Source organism: Myxocyprinus asiaticus, chromosome 9 (genome assembly GCF_019703515.2).
Source record: "Myxocyprinus asiaticus isolate MX2 ecotype Aquarium Trade chromosome 9, UBuf_Myxa_2, whole genome shotgun sequence".
Taxonomy (NCBI): domain Eukaryota; kingdom Metazoa; phylum Chordata; class Actinopteri; order Cypriniformes; family Catostomidae; genus Myxocyprinus; species Myxocyprinus asiaticus.
The window spans coordinates 7,905,466-7,920,962 of NC_059352.1; the positions used below are offsets into that span (position 1 = coordinate 7,905,466).

At 35.0% G+C, this 15,497-nt stretch overlaps 1 protein-coding gene across 1 annotated transcript; it reads left to right on the forward strand.

The window, feature by feature from the left end:
* Positions 1-556: 556 nt before the first annotated feature.
* LOC127445971 (agouti-signaling protein-like) lies at positions 557-15,110 on the forward strand. The gene is made up of 6 exons (XM_051706517.1): positions 557-714; positions 12,433-12,510; positions 13,075-13,104; positions 13,227-13,400; positions 13,657-13,709; positions 14,065-15,110. The coding sequence occupies exons 4-6, from the start codon at positions 13,241-13,243 to the stop codon at positions 14,233-14,235; spliced, it is 384 nt and encodes a 127-aa protein (XP_051562477.1). The 5' UTR covers positions 557-714; positions 12,433-12,510; positions 13,075-13,104; positions 13,227-13,240; the 3' UTR covers positions 14,236-15,110.
* Positions 15,111-15,497: the final 387 nt, after the last annotated feature.

Sequence of the window (15,497 nt, forward strand, 5' to 3'; positions counted from 1 at the left end):
CATTTCATAACATCTCAAGGATTATATAAACAAATTAATCTCCACTGTGATTCGATCATTAAATATGAGCCCACTTTTAAAAATGTTCAGAACAAATCTATTCGCCTCACTTAAGAAATGTGTTTTATAGGGGCCTTTAGCCCCTGCAACATGGGGGGCTTTTTACCCCAAATACTATCTTTGCACTTGGACAGTTTTGATTCATTTGTGCAAAACTTTTGATTTAATCATCTTGAACAAAATGAAAATGGCAAATAAGTATTTTGCCTCCAAATAAATGTGATAATTTCAGGGATTCTCATAAATTTGCAACATTTTAAAAATTATTAAATATTAGATCAAATTACCTCAAAATCAAACTTTAGACATTGCACGCAATGATCTCATGGATCAGGAATATGTTTCAGTCTAAAGTGACAAACAGGTTTTTAGGAAATTACTGTGGTGGTTTTTGTTACTGTTTAGTGTTTTAGGAAAAAATGAAATTGGGGCGGAACACTGATGATGTATATATTCTCAAAACTTCATCAGGAAACACACTGCAGATCAACATTATTTTCCCAGTTCAAGAGTGGTAGCATACTACAAGCTATGAAGTGGAGTGAAAGACAAGATATTAATGTGAAAATCTACTTAGGAAAACAGCTGTTTATGTTTTTTGAGCATGAAAGGGAATACAGCATTCCAGACAAGAAAATCCAAAATGTGCAGAAGGTAATACAAGTCCTTACTTTCTTTTTATGACTCTAGGTCTCTCTCTCTTTCTCTCCCTATCTCTTATTTCTTATCCCTATCTCTATACTTTTCCTAAACACCTCTTTTTGTCATTATACACTTCAAAATATTCCTGATCCTGAGATCATTGCATGCAATGTCTAAAGTTGGATTTTGAAGTAATTTGATGTGATATTTAATAATTTTTTAAATGTTGCAAATTTATGTAGCTAACGAGAATTGATAATTTGATCAAATTATCAAACATTTTTATTTTTTACTAAATAATTATTTATCATTTTCAGTTTTGTTCAAGGTCATAAAATCAGAAGTGTTTTTAATAACTGTCCAATAAGTGAAAGGACAGTATTTGGGGTGAAAAATAACAATAAAAAAGCCCCCCTGTTGCAGGGTCTAAAAATGTGTTCTGAAAAATGTTCAAAGTGGGCTCACACTGAGTGATCCAGTCATAATGGAGATTAATTTGTTTATAGAATACTTGAGATTTTATGACATGCAAATGTTATCGAAATTAACAGAACATTTTTAACCCTTTTCTGAAGTATTATCTTAATTTGTTACTCAAAAAAGCATCTTGCTGTCTCAAAATTTGCCAAAGTTGCCAAATTTGTCCTATAACTATTGTCCCTATAATTACACAATATCACTATAATCCCTCTGGGGGTCTTTTTACTCCAAGTGTGGGGTAAAAGGCTCCCTCGCCACCTTTAAAAAAACAAACAGATTTAATCAAAACAACCATCCATTATTTTATTATTATTATTGTTCACACAAATTATGTTGCTCCATCAATTTTCTATAAAAATACATTTATTTTATATTATATTTATCTTGATACACTTTGTGAACATAAAAATTCACATTTTCCTTAAGTTGGGCCTTTAGCCCTATTCTATAATAATTTAATAATTTAATAATTTTCTTTATTCATCACACATTATACATTTGCACATATACAGTGAAATTCTTCTTTTTCACATATCCCAGCTAGGCTGGGGTCAGAGTGCAGGGTTCTACCCTACCACTGGTAAACTTAAAAAAGCAAAGCAAAATATACATTGGCTACAGAGTGTCATTGGCTTCTGAGACATCTGCAGAAATTTACATCAGGTTAACAGATTATGCTTTTTAGAATCTGTGGGAATTACTTCAGATGATGGACAATTTTCCATTGATCTCTGATACTGTACATAAATTGGTGTGTGGTTTTTGAAATGGGATAGCAATATGGCTTTTAAACTAAATCTAAGACGTTGAAATCAAAGGTTTCTATATGCATACTATTACCAAACTACATAATAGCTTCAACTATCTAGAAAATTGAAACACATGTATCACACATCATGGTTTATTTTGTGTCGGTTCCTGATATTTTATCCTAAAAACATCCTGTTTTTTGTGCATGTGCATGGCAGTTCTGTTTAATTTTCTATCTCAGTCCAATGACTTTGTTCTCTCAAATGAATATTGACTTAAAACTAAACAAATTAAAAAAAAATTTAATGTGGTTGAAATATCAGATTTCAATGAAGCTATGTGGCATGCAAATTAGAACCACCTTGAAATATGAGGAACATTTAACAATGTGTTTTATTATTTATTATACATGTAGATGATCAATACAACAATCAAATTCTCATAAATTAAAATGTCAAAGTTTGTGCTTTATTATTTTTGTTTTTTATTTCTTTGTTTTAATGAGGTTGATTTCAAAAAATCTCAGATTTCAATGATGCTACGTGGCATACAAATTAGAACCACCTTGAAATATTATGTATGTGGATCACCACTAACAATCAAACTCTCATGAATTAAAATGTCAAAGTTTTTGCTTTATTACTTTTAGTTTTTTATTTCTTTGTTTCAGTTTTTACAGTGAAGTGAAAAGGCTGAAAAATACATCTTTAATTAATGCAGTACTAGACAGGATTTCGAAAGCATACATGTGCGATGCACATTTTCTGTATATTGAAATATCAGTCACTCTATTACTCCAAAATGACATGCCTTATGGTTTCAAAACAAGTCACCTAACCTAACCTTTCCCTGACATATTGTAAAGCGTTTAAAGTATTTCTTAAGCTGATTTTTTTTACATTTTTTTATTTTTTATCTGAAGCATTCAAATTGAATCCAGCCAGGAGGATAAAAGCCCATTGTAAAAAGATTCAGTTCTTATATCCATTAAATGTTCAGCCAAAGAACTCTGGTTTATGTCAGTTACATTTGTGATCATCTATAGATCAAGATTGCAAATGCTGTTAAAGTCACCTTGAATAAAGGACACGAAATACATTTTTAAAATGTTAAGCTCTGCAGAGAACAAGACATTCTCATAAAAGAACCATAAATGCTGCAAATTATTCAAAATGTGAAAATGTTCCAACACATTACAGCTGTACTGAAAATCCCAGCAGGTTTAACCAAACAGCGCCTTGAAAATGTTCTCTCTCTCTCTCTCTCTCTCTCTCTCTCTCTCTCTCTATATATATATATATATGCAGTTGAAGTCAGAAGTTTACATACACCTTAGCTAAATACATTTAAACTCAGTTGTTCACAATTCCTGACATTTAATCGTAGAACACATTCCCTGTATTAGGTCAGTTAGGAACACTACTTTATTTTAAGAATGTGAAATGTCAGAATAATAGTAGAGAGAATGATTTATTTCAGCTTTTATTTCTTTCATCACATTTCCAGTGGGTCAGAAGTTTACATACACTTTGTTACACAGCATTGCCTTTAATTGTTTAACTTGATTAAAATGTTTTGGGCAGTCTTCCACAAGCTTCTCACAATAAGTTGCTGGTAATTTGGCCCATTCCTCCAGACAGAACTGGTGTAACTGAGTCAGGTTTGTGGCCTCCTTGCTCGCACACGCTTTTTCAGTTCTGCCCACAAATTTTCTATCGGATTGTGGTCAGGGCTTTGTGATGGCCACTCCAATACCTTGACTTTGTTGTCCTTAAGCCATTTTGCCACAAATTTGGAGGTATGCTTGGGGTCATCGTCCATACGGAAGACCCATTTGCGACTGAGCTTTTTCCTGGCTGATGTCTTGAGATGTTGCTTCAATATTTCTACATAATTTTCCTTCCTCATGATGCCATCTATTTTGTGAAGTGCAGCAAAGCACCCCGACAACATGATGCTGCCACCCCCATGCTTCACGGTTGGGATGGTGTCCTTTGGCTTGCAAGCCACACCATTTTACCTCCAAACATAACGATGGTCATTATGGCCAAACAGTTCAATTTTTGTTTCATTAGACCAGAGGACATTTCTCTAAAAGGTAAGATCTTTGTCCCCATGACAGTCTGTCTGTAAACAATTGTTAAAATTACTTATGTCATTACTCAGTGGTTAAAAAATTAGTTTTAATGACTTCAACCTAAGTGTATGTAAACTTCTGACTTCAACTGTATATACAGCCATTTATCAGATTCCCTTAAATGGTAGTGAGTCCTACAGTTGGCGCATTGAAATTATAACAGCCCACAAGTACAAGTCAGTGCTAATGACTGAAAAGCATTTGAGAAACAGATGCTTTTATAGCTTGTCCAGACCCTGTCAACACCACATAATAACTCATTTACTGCATCTATTCATTCTTCTTGATTCAAAGTTTTCCAGAATCCCCTAAGAGCAATGTTCACCACTCACTCGGCTGTCCTGTTTGCAGTTTTTTCCTTTGATTTAACAAAAGTCCCTGGCAAAGACAGAGATGAGGAAATGATGCACGTAATTACCTAATGTTCTTGTGTACTTGTGGATCGGATATCTGAATGCAGTGCCAGAACAACAATATACCATGGCTGGTGTTGTGATATAAAGTGTTTCAGTGTCTTTAATGCAGTATTATTGACTCAATTTGTGCAGAGTGAAACTGGACATTCAATAAAAAATGCATGACGTGGCTTGATTTTATTCATCAGGAATTGATTGTATTGTGAAAAGTAGGGGTTCCATACAAGAATCATGTTTGAGAAGGCTTTTTGACCAGGATGTGAATGACAACACTTCTTTTAAAAACGTCATTTGCTATTATTGCCATAACCTTTATTACATTAACCAGCATTACATTATTGTGTTAACTGTTTCAGCAAGATTTCAGAAAGGCTGCATGCCAACAACAGTAGCTTTAATTAATGCCTAAACAGCTATTTAGCTATTGGAAATAACATGCACTGATGAACTGTACATAATAAAACCAGTAATGTATTAAGAAATTCATGATTTCATGTTGACGTTACACAATAAGATGGTGCAACAACGCAGAGATAGACTAAGTAGACTAAGCTACGAAAGTGGTTTCGGAAAGTAAAGACACTAATGATAGTGAACTGTTAAAAAGCAATCTCAGTACAGCAAAGTAAATTGGCAGTTTACAGGTGTATATTGTTTTTTTAAGAGCAGGGACTGAAAATGTTCCAAGGAACAGAAATAAAAACCGAAAGTGAAATTTTTTTTCCCCAAACTTAAGCAAAAATGGGAACGATGTTCCTTTTAATTGTTCTGGAGTGAAAACGTTATTTTTAAATGTTGGTATTCATTTAATAACCGTTTAACCGGGGTCACATGACACCATGTGAGGAGCGGATGTGTAAACGGTGAGCTCTGCGCACTTTGCTAGTTTTTAATTATTTTTATGTCATAAACCGGTGAGATTCGATACACCCTACTACATATCTGTTCTTTGAAGTCAACATGTCAAAGAATTCAAAATCCTCAGGCTCTGGAGATATTAAAAGACACTTCGTGTAGGGTACGTGACATCATGTGAGGAGCGCACGTGTGAACGACGAGCTCTGCGCACTTTGCTAGTTTTTAATTATTTTTATGTTATAATCCGGTGAGATTCAATATACCCTGCTACATATCTGTTCTTTGAAGTCAACATGGCAAAGAAGTCAAAATCCTCGGGCTCTGGAGATATTAAAAGACACTTACGTGCTCAAGCTGAAACCTATGACGGGCCTGCGGACCAGGCACTCGGTTTGAACAGTGCGGCGGGAGAAATCCAGCGTGGACTGTCCAACATGTTTGTGATGCTGATTAAAGTTGTTGCTGACTTGGAGGATCTCGCTGTAATACGTCGATCAATTACGGCGATGGAAACGAAATTCTCTGAGTTGGTTACAAGATTGTCGGACGTCGAGAAACGGATCGATTATCTGGAGTCATCGGAGAAGGAATTATTTGATAAATCACTGGCGACCAAAGTTGATTTGGAGCACGTTTTTGAAAAACTGGAAGAATTTGAGAATAGGAGCTGCTGGAATAACATCCGAATTGTTGGAATTCCTGAGCATGAAGAAGGCAGAGATATGGTGAAATTCCTAGACAAGTTCAAGTGTCTGCTCGACATAACAGGCCATAAGCTGGAAATCGAGCGAGCTCACAGAGTCCCGGCTCGGAGATCGGCTGAGGGAGACAGGCCCCAATCAATTCTGGCCAAATTTCTGAGATCATCCGATAAAGATCTCGTGTTGCGTGAGGCAAGGTTCAAAGGAAAGCTTTCTTGGAAGAATCACAGCATGTTCTTGTTCCCAGACTTTGCAAATTCAACAAGAGAGAAACGTGATCGATTCAATGAATGCAAGAAACTCTTACATCAACGGAAGGTCGCTTTTGCACTGATGTTCTGGCCAAACTGAGAATAGATACTAAGGATGGCCGCAAAATATTTACATGCCCACAGCAAGCGTTGTCTTTCATAGAGACAATAGGGTGAGTAAACCAGTTGGTGATTTTCATATGGCCCCCAAGTGAATTGACTCACTGAACATACACTTGACTATCTGAGGAAGCTGGGCGCCTTTTTATTTCTTTTTGTTTTGGTTCCGCCTAGCGGCTGGAGTTTGTTTTGTGGAATAACACTCCTTCAAGAAACGTTTGCATCAATGAAGGGTCGCTTTTACACTGAAGTTCCCGGCCAAATTGAGAATAGATACTAAGAATAGCTGCAAAATATTTACATGCCCACAACAAGTGATGTCTTTCATAAAATCAATGGACTGAGGAAGTCATGATGTGTTTCTCACACAATCATCATATGGCCTCCAAGTGAACTTGACTCTCTGAATATACACTTGACCATCCGAGGAAGATGGGCGCCTTTTTTATTTCTTTTTGTGCTGGTCCTGCCTAGCGGCTGGAGTTTGTTTTGTGAAATAACACTCCTTCGGGACAGTTGTGGATGAATCTGCTCGTTCTTTGTGCTTATGCCTCATATTGGATGGATTTTGTTTCGTGGATTATTTTTTGCAGGACATTGGAATGATTAGGTCATCTCCTGCACTCATGAGCAGCTGGCTCACTGAACATTCGTTTGACTGTCCGAGGATACTGAACATCTTTATTATTATTTTTTTGTTTGTGCTGGTTCCGCTAGTGGCTGGAATTTGTTTTGTGGAGGAACACACCTTCGAGACAGTTTTGTGAATGAATCTACACGTTCTTTGTGTTTATTCTGCCTATTGGCTGGAGTTTGTTTTATTGATTATTTTTGGTTATGTAATTGTCTCACAAAATTTGTACAGGAACACCAGACTTGAGCAATCCGACAGCAAAGTTGTCGCGGGGACTCTCGTAGGCGTACATGGACTGTTTGAGTTTAGAGGGATGGATGCCGGTTGGCACTGTCTTGCAGTTTGTTTGGTTCTGGAGGAAGTTCGGGGTCTGACTGTGGCACTAATGTTGGAATGTGGTCTTTATAGTTTTATTTTTGACACACAATCTATTTTTTCCCCGCAGGAAGCTGAAAAATTCAGGAAGATATGGGGTAGACATGTTTTCTTTAGTGCTGCTCAAGTAAGACAGGGGAGTCATTACATTGATAAGTAAACATCTACAATTCAAATGTATCAAACAGATTAAAGATAAATTAGGAAGAGTCATTATTGTTTTAGCAGAAATTCAGGGGCAAAGGTTGATTTTGACTAATATTTACACACCTAACGCTGATGATGGGATTTTTTTATAGATCTTGAGGGGATGCTGCAAGCTGCTGGCACCCCTCATGATATAATATTGGGAGAAGACTTTAATCTATTGATGGACTCAGTCCTTGATCATAGTGAAGCAAAAGTGTGTAAGCACCCTAGAGCAACATTGACGCTTCACAGGATGTGTAAAAATCTTGGTCTTACAGATATTTGGAGACTTCTGAACCCATCTGGTAGGGACTATAAAAAATGTTCATCAGTACATAAGATTTATTCTAGAATAGATTTTTTTATATATATAAATCTAAGTCCCTCATTTCATCTGTTGTTGATTGTTCAACTGGAAACATCTTAGTCTCAGATCACGCCCTGGTGAGTTTAGAGATGTTGTCACATATGGAGAAAAATAAATCATATAGTTGGCGCTATAATGTATCCCTTCAACTTCTCTCAAGAGATTATAGGAGAAAGATTTAAATTTGGTTTTGAAGGAGGGAGTGTGGGCTAGGATTCTAAAAAATGTCAAGTCTGCATTTAGATATGTAAGGGTGTGCCTTATGCAATTTAAGATTTTACATAGATTCTGTTGGACCCCCTCTAGATTGTATAGGCTTGGTCTCAAAGACACACCCACCTGCTGGCAATGCCAGTAAGAAGACGGAGACACAACCCATGCTTTTTTGGGGTGTGTTAAGATTCAGGAATTTTGGTTGAAAGTTCAGAGTTTTTTTGTGTGACGTTTTAGGCACTCGAATTTCACTCTGCCCTAGACTTTGTATTTTGTGCGATGGGGCGGTTATACATTTTTGGGATATACACATTAAAAAATGGGTTCTGACCAGTATTATAATGGGCAGGCAAATTATTTTAAGGGGATGGAAGTCAGATAGGGCACCCTCATTTCCAGAGTGGTGTGTGGAGATTGGCTGCTTATGAAGGAATGTCAAGCAGAAGGCTGGCGTTTAGAATCTGTTTGACAGGAAGTGGGGTAATTACTTGGTGTTTTGGGGGGACTCTCGGGGAGGGGCTGGGGAGAGAGATGTTTTGTTTTAATTATATATGATTATTATATTTGTTTGTTTGTTTTTTTGTTGTGTGTGTGTGTGTGTGTGTATCTATTTGTGACCACAGGGGTGTTCGTTGGGGGTTAGGGTGGGTTTGGTGATTGGGAGGGGTACTGGGGGGGGGGGTTAAATGTTAAATGTTGATTCAGTGTATATATATGTTGTGTTTTTTATTTTTTATTTTGTTATATATTTATGAATCAATAAAAATGTTAACTGAAAAAAGAAAAAGAAACAAAATAACCAGTTTAACCGTTTAGTTTAATTCCAATAAAAAAAAAATTCATGAAACCAAAGTGTAAATGGTTTATTACAGCAAATTTTCGGAATTACTCAGAATTCTCTCTCGCCCAAAAAATTAGGCTTCTCTCTTTTTAATTGAACAAGATAAGCATGTGCTTTGATTCTGAAGGAAATTGCTGAATCACACATTTCTTTGCCTTAATGCACGTTGTGGATGTAGCCTTCTGTGACATGCTGAAGACCTTTTGGTCAACTATTTATAATTACTATGCATACATGCAGGGTTAATCCAGATACAAGAAAAAAATGTTAGGTAAAAAGTACATTTCCCAGTTGTTTCCAAGTCTTCACTGATTTATTGTTAGATATAATGCATTGATACTGATTTGATGCTGCCAGGATCTGACTGAGAAGCAGATCTGTAATTAAAACAAATAATTAAAATAATGAAAAAATTATTTAATAATTATTACATGTTTAAAATAAAATAATTTGGCCCACATAAGATGAAATTTAAAATTGAATTCCTTATGATCACTTATTTGGGTTGAGGCAAGTTGCTTATTTTTAGTGTGTTTTTCCAGACCAGGTCACATTTTTCTCTTGAGAGATCTGGTAACACTGCAACTGGTACATGCGCCCTTAGCACAGAGTACTGTCATTTAAAAAATAAATAACATTAATAACCAGTCTTTAATTTTATTCTAATCGGTTACCAATTGGAAAGGAAGCAGCATTTGTTATGGACATTTTTAAGAACTCCAATGGTTTAAAAGGTCACTCAGATTGCTCATTGCTCTAAACTGACTTAATGTCAGTCACTTTAAAGGTAACTCTTTAAACGGTACAATGATGCCAATATTTATTTATTTTTCTCTTGTCTGGTTTGGCAGCAGACATCAAGGTAAGGAATTTAAAGTGATTATAGCGTCATCTACTGTTTTGTGTGTGTGTGTGTGTGTGTGTGTGTGTGTAAATGATGGGGGGGGGAGCAAACATATCAAATAAACAAATTAACATCCAAATGCATGTTCTTTGTGTAATTTGCCCAAAAGAGCTTACAACAGTTAAATCTACATTAAAACACAGTAAATTCCCTCAAAATGTTCCATAATGAGCAATACAGGGAGTATTGATTAGCTTGATGTGTTAAAAAGGATTATATACACTATATCATATTAAATCTAATGATTCATGAGTCAAATCAAATACATGCTGTTTTGTGATGGGGTGAGTATTGTTTATATTCCTACCTGCTAAATAAAGAAAGACCAACTGTTAGTTCTCCCTCACACACTCTCTCTCTCTCTCTCTCTCGCTCTCATACAGTGGCCCCAAAATTATTTATGCCAAATTTAAAAATGTATAGCTGTAGGGTAGATCGATTTTTTCCCTTCTAATGCAAGTTTGAACTGTCATTATCAGTTTGCACATTCACATTAGCATCCTCTCTCTGTGTGGGAAATTCAAAGAACATAGTCCATAATTATGCAAATGTATTAGAAAACATCAGTTTAGGGGAGTAAATGTTCTATAATAGTGAAAGTCCATCCTCAGTCTAAGCACAAGCACCAATCTTCACCACAATGGTAACCCCCAAAACTCCAGCATAACAGACTCTCTTTTTAAAAACATTTATAACAGAACATTAGACATTAACAAATCTCCTCCTATTCTCATCTTACTAAAATTTTCACATTTGTTCACCCCATCCAGTCCCATGTAAAGTATGCTGGGAAATGTAAACCCCCAGCCCAGTTTCATCAATGTTACAAAAAGTATCAATTCAGTCCAAACTCAAATGGATTAAGTTTTACTAATTTAATTGGATTGAACACAACGAAATCAAATTGTGACAAAATGTTCTAGAATTGTGTTGCTTCAGTTAATTTTAATTAAGAAACTGAACAACCTGCAAAAATCCTTTTGTGTGTGTGTGTGTGTAGATAGATAGATAGATAGACAGACAGATCATTATGCAGTGGATATAATTTTGCAAAGTAGATTTTGTCCAAAAATATGATTGTAAATATATATTTTTGTTTGTTTGCATGTATTGTATGCATGTCACATGATGCCTTATATCAGGGTTAGGAAAAACAAGAGAGTTTATTTCCAGCTGATGTTTTACAACTGATACATATGGAAGCATTAGAAATATTTTAAAACAATCAAAGAGTATAATATATGTCAGTATTTTTTTACTTAAGTTAGGCATTATTTTGCACATCACAACTGTCCCGGGGTAGTGTTACAACAGTACCCTGCATGAAGACAGTTGTAACAAATGCGCTCCTCCTCTTCACATACTAATTATGGAAAAAGGAACAATGTTTGTGGGTTTTTGACATTTATTTTTTTGTAGATAGAAAAATGGTCTCATGTGAAAAAATGGCATGCTTATTCTGGTCAGTATTTTTACAGTATTGCAAAAGGCTAAATGTGTTACAACTGTACTCAGTCAATCCCTAATTTAGATAACAAAATCTCAAATCTCAAAAGTGGCGTCTACACAAAAATGGTGCTAGAGCTTTTCTCAAAACTAATTTCACATTTTTTAGCCATTTTTGCAATTATTTTTAACCAGTGTTGGGTAAGCTGCTTAAAAATAGTAATCCACTACAAATGACTAATTACTTCTCTAAAACTGTAATCATATTACTTCACTTATTACTTCATTGGAAAAGTAATCACATTACTAGTTATTTTACTTTTAAGTTACTTTCTAAAACACTTTTCCACTTAAAAAAAAATCAAAATAATGTCTACATTTCTGTCTTGTTCATTGTTGCACAAAGTCATACACTCAGTACCTCACATTTCTCCTTCACAATAACTTGTTACTGAGCTATAATTCTTGTATTCTACATATATAATATATTAGAAATAAGCTTAACCCTATAATGTACTTAAAAGTAATTAAATGAATTGGAAGTCAGTAAGTGTAACCTGATTACAAGAATTGAAAATGTAATGAATTACACTACTTTTTTTTCTGAAAAAGTAATTAGATTACAGTAACTAATTAATTTGTAAATAGATTGCACTCAACACTGCTTCTTACCATTTGATTTTTAGTGGTTGTATGAAGTCAGTTCCTCTCATGTTCACACATGTGTCCTAGCAGTGTAACCACAGGTGTAGTTTATCACACTGAAAGTGCCTCTGCTATCTTTTTTTTAAATAATTGCCACTTGTATTTTGGTACACTTAGATATTTTGTTATCTGATGCAATGGCAAGCATTTTTAAATGTCCAAATACTTTTTCGGGCTATACTGTAAATGCATACATAGACTTCGTGCTTTCTCTCTATCTCTCTGTCCTTCTCTCTCCCTCTTTTCACTCTGGTTGTGTAGGTCCACCCCTACTTAATTTTAGCATTTTGCCTCTTTCTGAATTTCCTGACTACAAAAAGTCTGTCTGACATTTCTCTCTCAGTCTCAGCAGGGGAGCAGGGAAAATCTCAAGCAAGCTACACAAAGAGAAAACAGGGGGCCCCATTACTCACCAGAACAGGTCAGTCTTTAAATTACCAACACTGACTCTTGAAGATTACCATGGGTAGTTTCAGTTTTGAATGCTCATGAGAGAGGATATAAAGAAAAGGTGTCTGAAAGTGATAAACTGTGATCAAATGCCACTAGAAATACTTGGAGGATTATACTTAAAAAGGGGGGGGGTGCCATGTAGACTGTTCTTGAAAGGTTGGACTACTGGTGGAGTTACTACATATTAATACAACAGTGGTATTTTTTATTTGGCCTATACTACAAAAACAAATGACTCCGCTGCCTGGAGGAGTGATTTTTTTTTTGTTGCCAAATTTAAAGATTACACCTTTAATTAGCATTAAACTGCTTGTTAATGCTAGTTAAATAGGCTAGATGTTTATAAATGTAATCCTTTAATAGTTTATAAATGTTTCAATGTGAATATGATGATATTGGTATAAAAAACACATAAAGGAATGTTTAATGTTTGTATTTGATCAGCAGTCCTAGATAAACTTCTTCTTAAAATCTGTGTTTTTAAGTAAATTAATAAAGGCTGGTTTGTTTGTTTTTGTTTTGATAAATTTAGAATTTGAAGGCATTAACATTTTCTAAAAAGGTGAGTATCCAGAGACTCAGCACAGTTAAAGGCCTATGGTTAATTCTGAATGTGTCTTTTTGTTGAGCTTTTTTTTTTTTCTTTTTTTCTTTTATGATGTTTTGAAATATGGTCTTATGCAGGGTAAAATCTTAATATGAATCCGTCATTGTTGCTGTGTGGCATGGTGCTCTGTTTAGCCTGCTGTGTCACGGTACACACACACATGCTTATGGAGGAACAACACAACTCCAACCAAACATCCATCAGCTTCCATGTGTTAGACCAAACAGATGCACCTCCTGTCCTCATAGTCGGTAAGAGCTCTTTCTTTATCATACACATGCATTTTTGAAAATATATACAAAACACAGAATTCTAGTTTCAAAAAGAATCAAGGAATGTTTTGACATCAAATACATTTCTTTGGTCAATATAAAACATTACATTTGAATGAGTTTGAATTTGTAATTCCTTCATTTTTACTCTCATGTTAAAAAGAAACACATTAAATGTAAACACTTGAAAAAGTGTTTTACATTGTCACTTGTCATAGTATTTCTTTTTTTAAAGGCTTGTCAAAAACACCCAAGAAGAACAAGAAATCGGAAAAGAAACCAAAAAAGGTTTGTAAAGCTACACTTTTAAATTAAATGTCATTTCCATTCACAACAGAGAGCTTTAATAGCCTGAGTTTGTTCCACATACTGTAAGTAACCGTTTTTGATGAAATGGTAGCTAAATAAATCATGTTAATTTCAATGGGGAGTTCATTCCCGTTTATGGTGATTTAAAATATTTAAGACTAATATACGGCGTATATATAGCCTATATCATTTTTTACAAAGTAGAAACAATGTCCAAAACAGGCTTTTTCTATATAGACTATTTATTTAATTTTGTTAGTCTAAAAAGTTTTAAATGCATTCTAATTTTACATACATTTCAAAAACTGTTTATTCTAATTTTATGCATTTTCAGAACAAATTCAGCGCCCGCGTTAAGAAACCTCTGCCGCCGCCGCCGAACTGTGTGCCGCTGTGGGGCAGCTGCAAGACGCCGAGCACGGTGTGCTGTGAGCCGTGCGCCTTTTGCCACTGTCGCCTGTTCAAGACCGTCTGTTACTGCCGCATGGGTTACCCGAGATGCTGAACACCCTCTGTCTCATGGAGGATCATTTGGAGTTCCCAATCTTAAAGGCTTGCTTTTAAACCCCTGTGGGATTATCATGCATCATATAAACGCCAGGGTCCGATTATTCGGATATTTCCTGGCCAGACATTCTGACAGCTCGTCAGAAGCGACTGGAGATACTGAGGAGCGACTTTGGTGCACAAAATCACATTTGAACTGCTTATAAATGTATTTAAAACATTTCAGACTTTTTATAACAGTTTTATAAATCATTGTCTAATGACATGAAAGCGTATAACCTATAAGGGCATCAGATCGTAAACAAAACCGTTCCGAGAGTTTAAGTTTTGCAATCAGACGTTAACACTGTCGACGGTCTTGTTGTGGGACAAAAGTAGTCTAAATTATGTCAGTGGGAATATTAATGTTTGTTCGAACACTTTTCTGTTTTATAAGCACTTTGCTTATACACAGTGACAACCTGTCCCAGTCTAACATTTACACCCTTAAGATTTTCAGTTAAAATCTGCCTTTATAATATGGTTGACCCAGGGTTAAAATGTATGCCTAAATGTGTGTTCATTGTCTATACTTGTTTATTAAGAGCTATTAAAAATGTTAATACTGTCATTTAAGTTTGGAGAATAAAATATGAAATACAAAATTATTCTAATACAGTTTTGAATTAAGGGTTTCAAACTAACATACAAAAGCACTTATAGAGAAAACAAACATTTATTGAACTTTGACTAAAAAATCTGTAGTTACTAAGATATAGCTCTTGTGACAACTTCTTCAAGTGACAGCCCTGGTCTCCCTATAAATATACAGTGTGTGTGTGTGTGTGTGTGTGTATATATATATACACATATATATATATATATATATATATATATATATATATATATATATATATATATACACACACACACACACACACACACACATACTGTATATATATATATATATATATATACTGTATATTTATATGAGAGTCTCAATCACCATTCACTTTCATTGTATGGAAAAAAGATTGAACACCCTGAGAAAAAAGCTGGATATTGTTTACTCACTCTCAAACCCCTATGACTTTCATTCTTCTGTGAAACACAAAGGGCATTCTGAAGAATGTACAATAATTCATAGTGACCACAGTTGTCAAGCTAAAAAAACAAAAATAAAAAAATAACACCCCGATGGTTGTCTAAATTTTTTGACCTGATTTTCATTTTTGGGTCTAGCTTTTTAAGTGTTTAATTTCTGCACCACTAGCGTTGCCG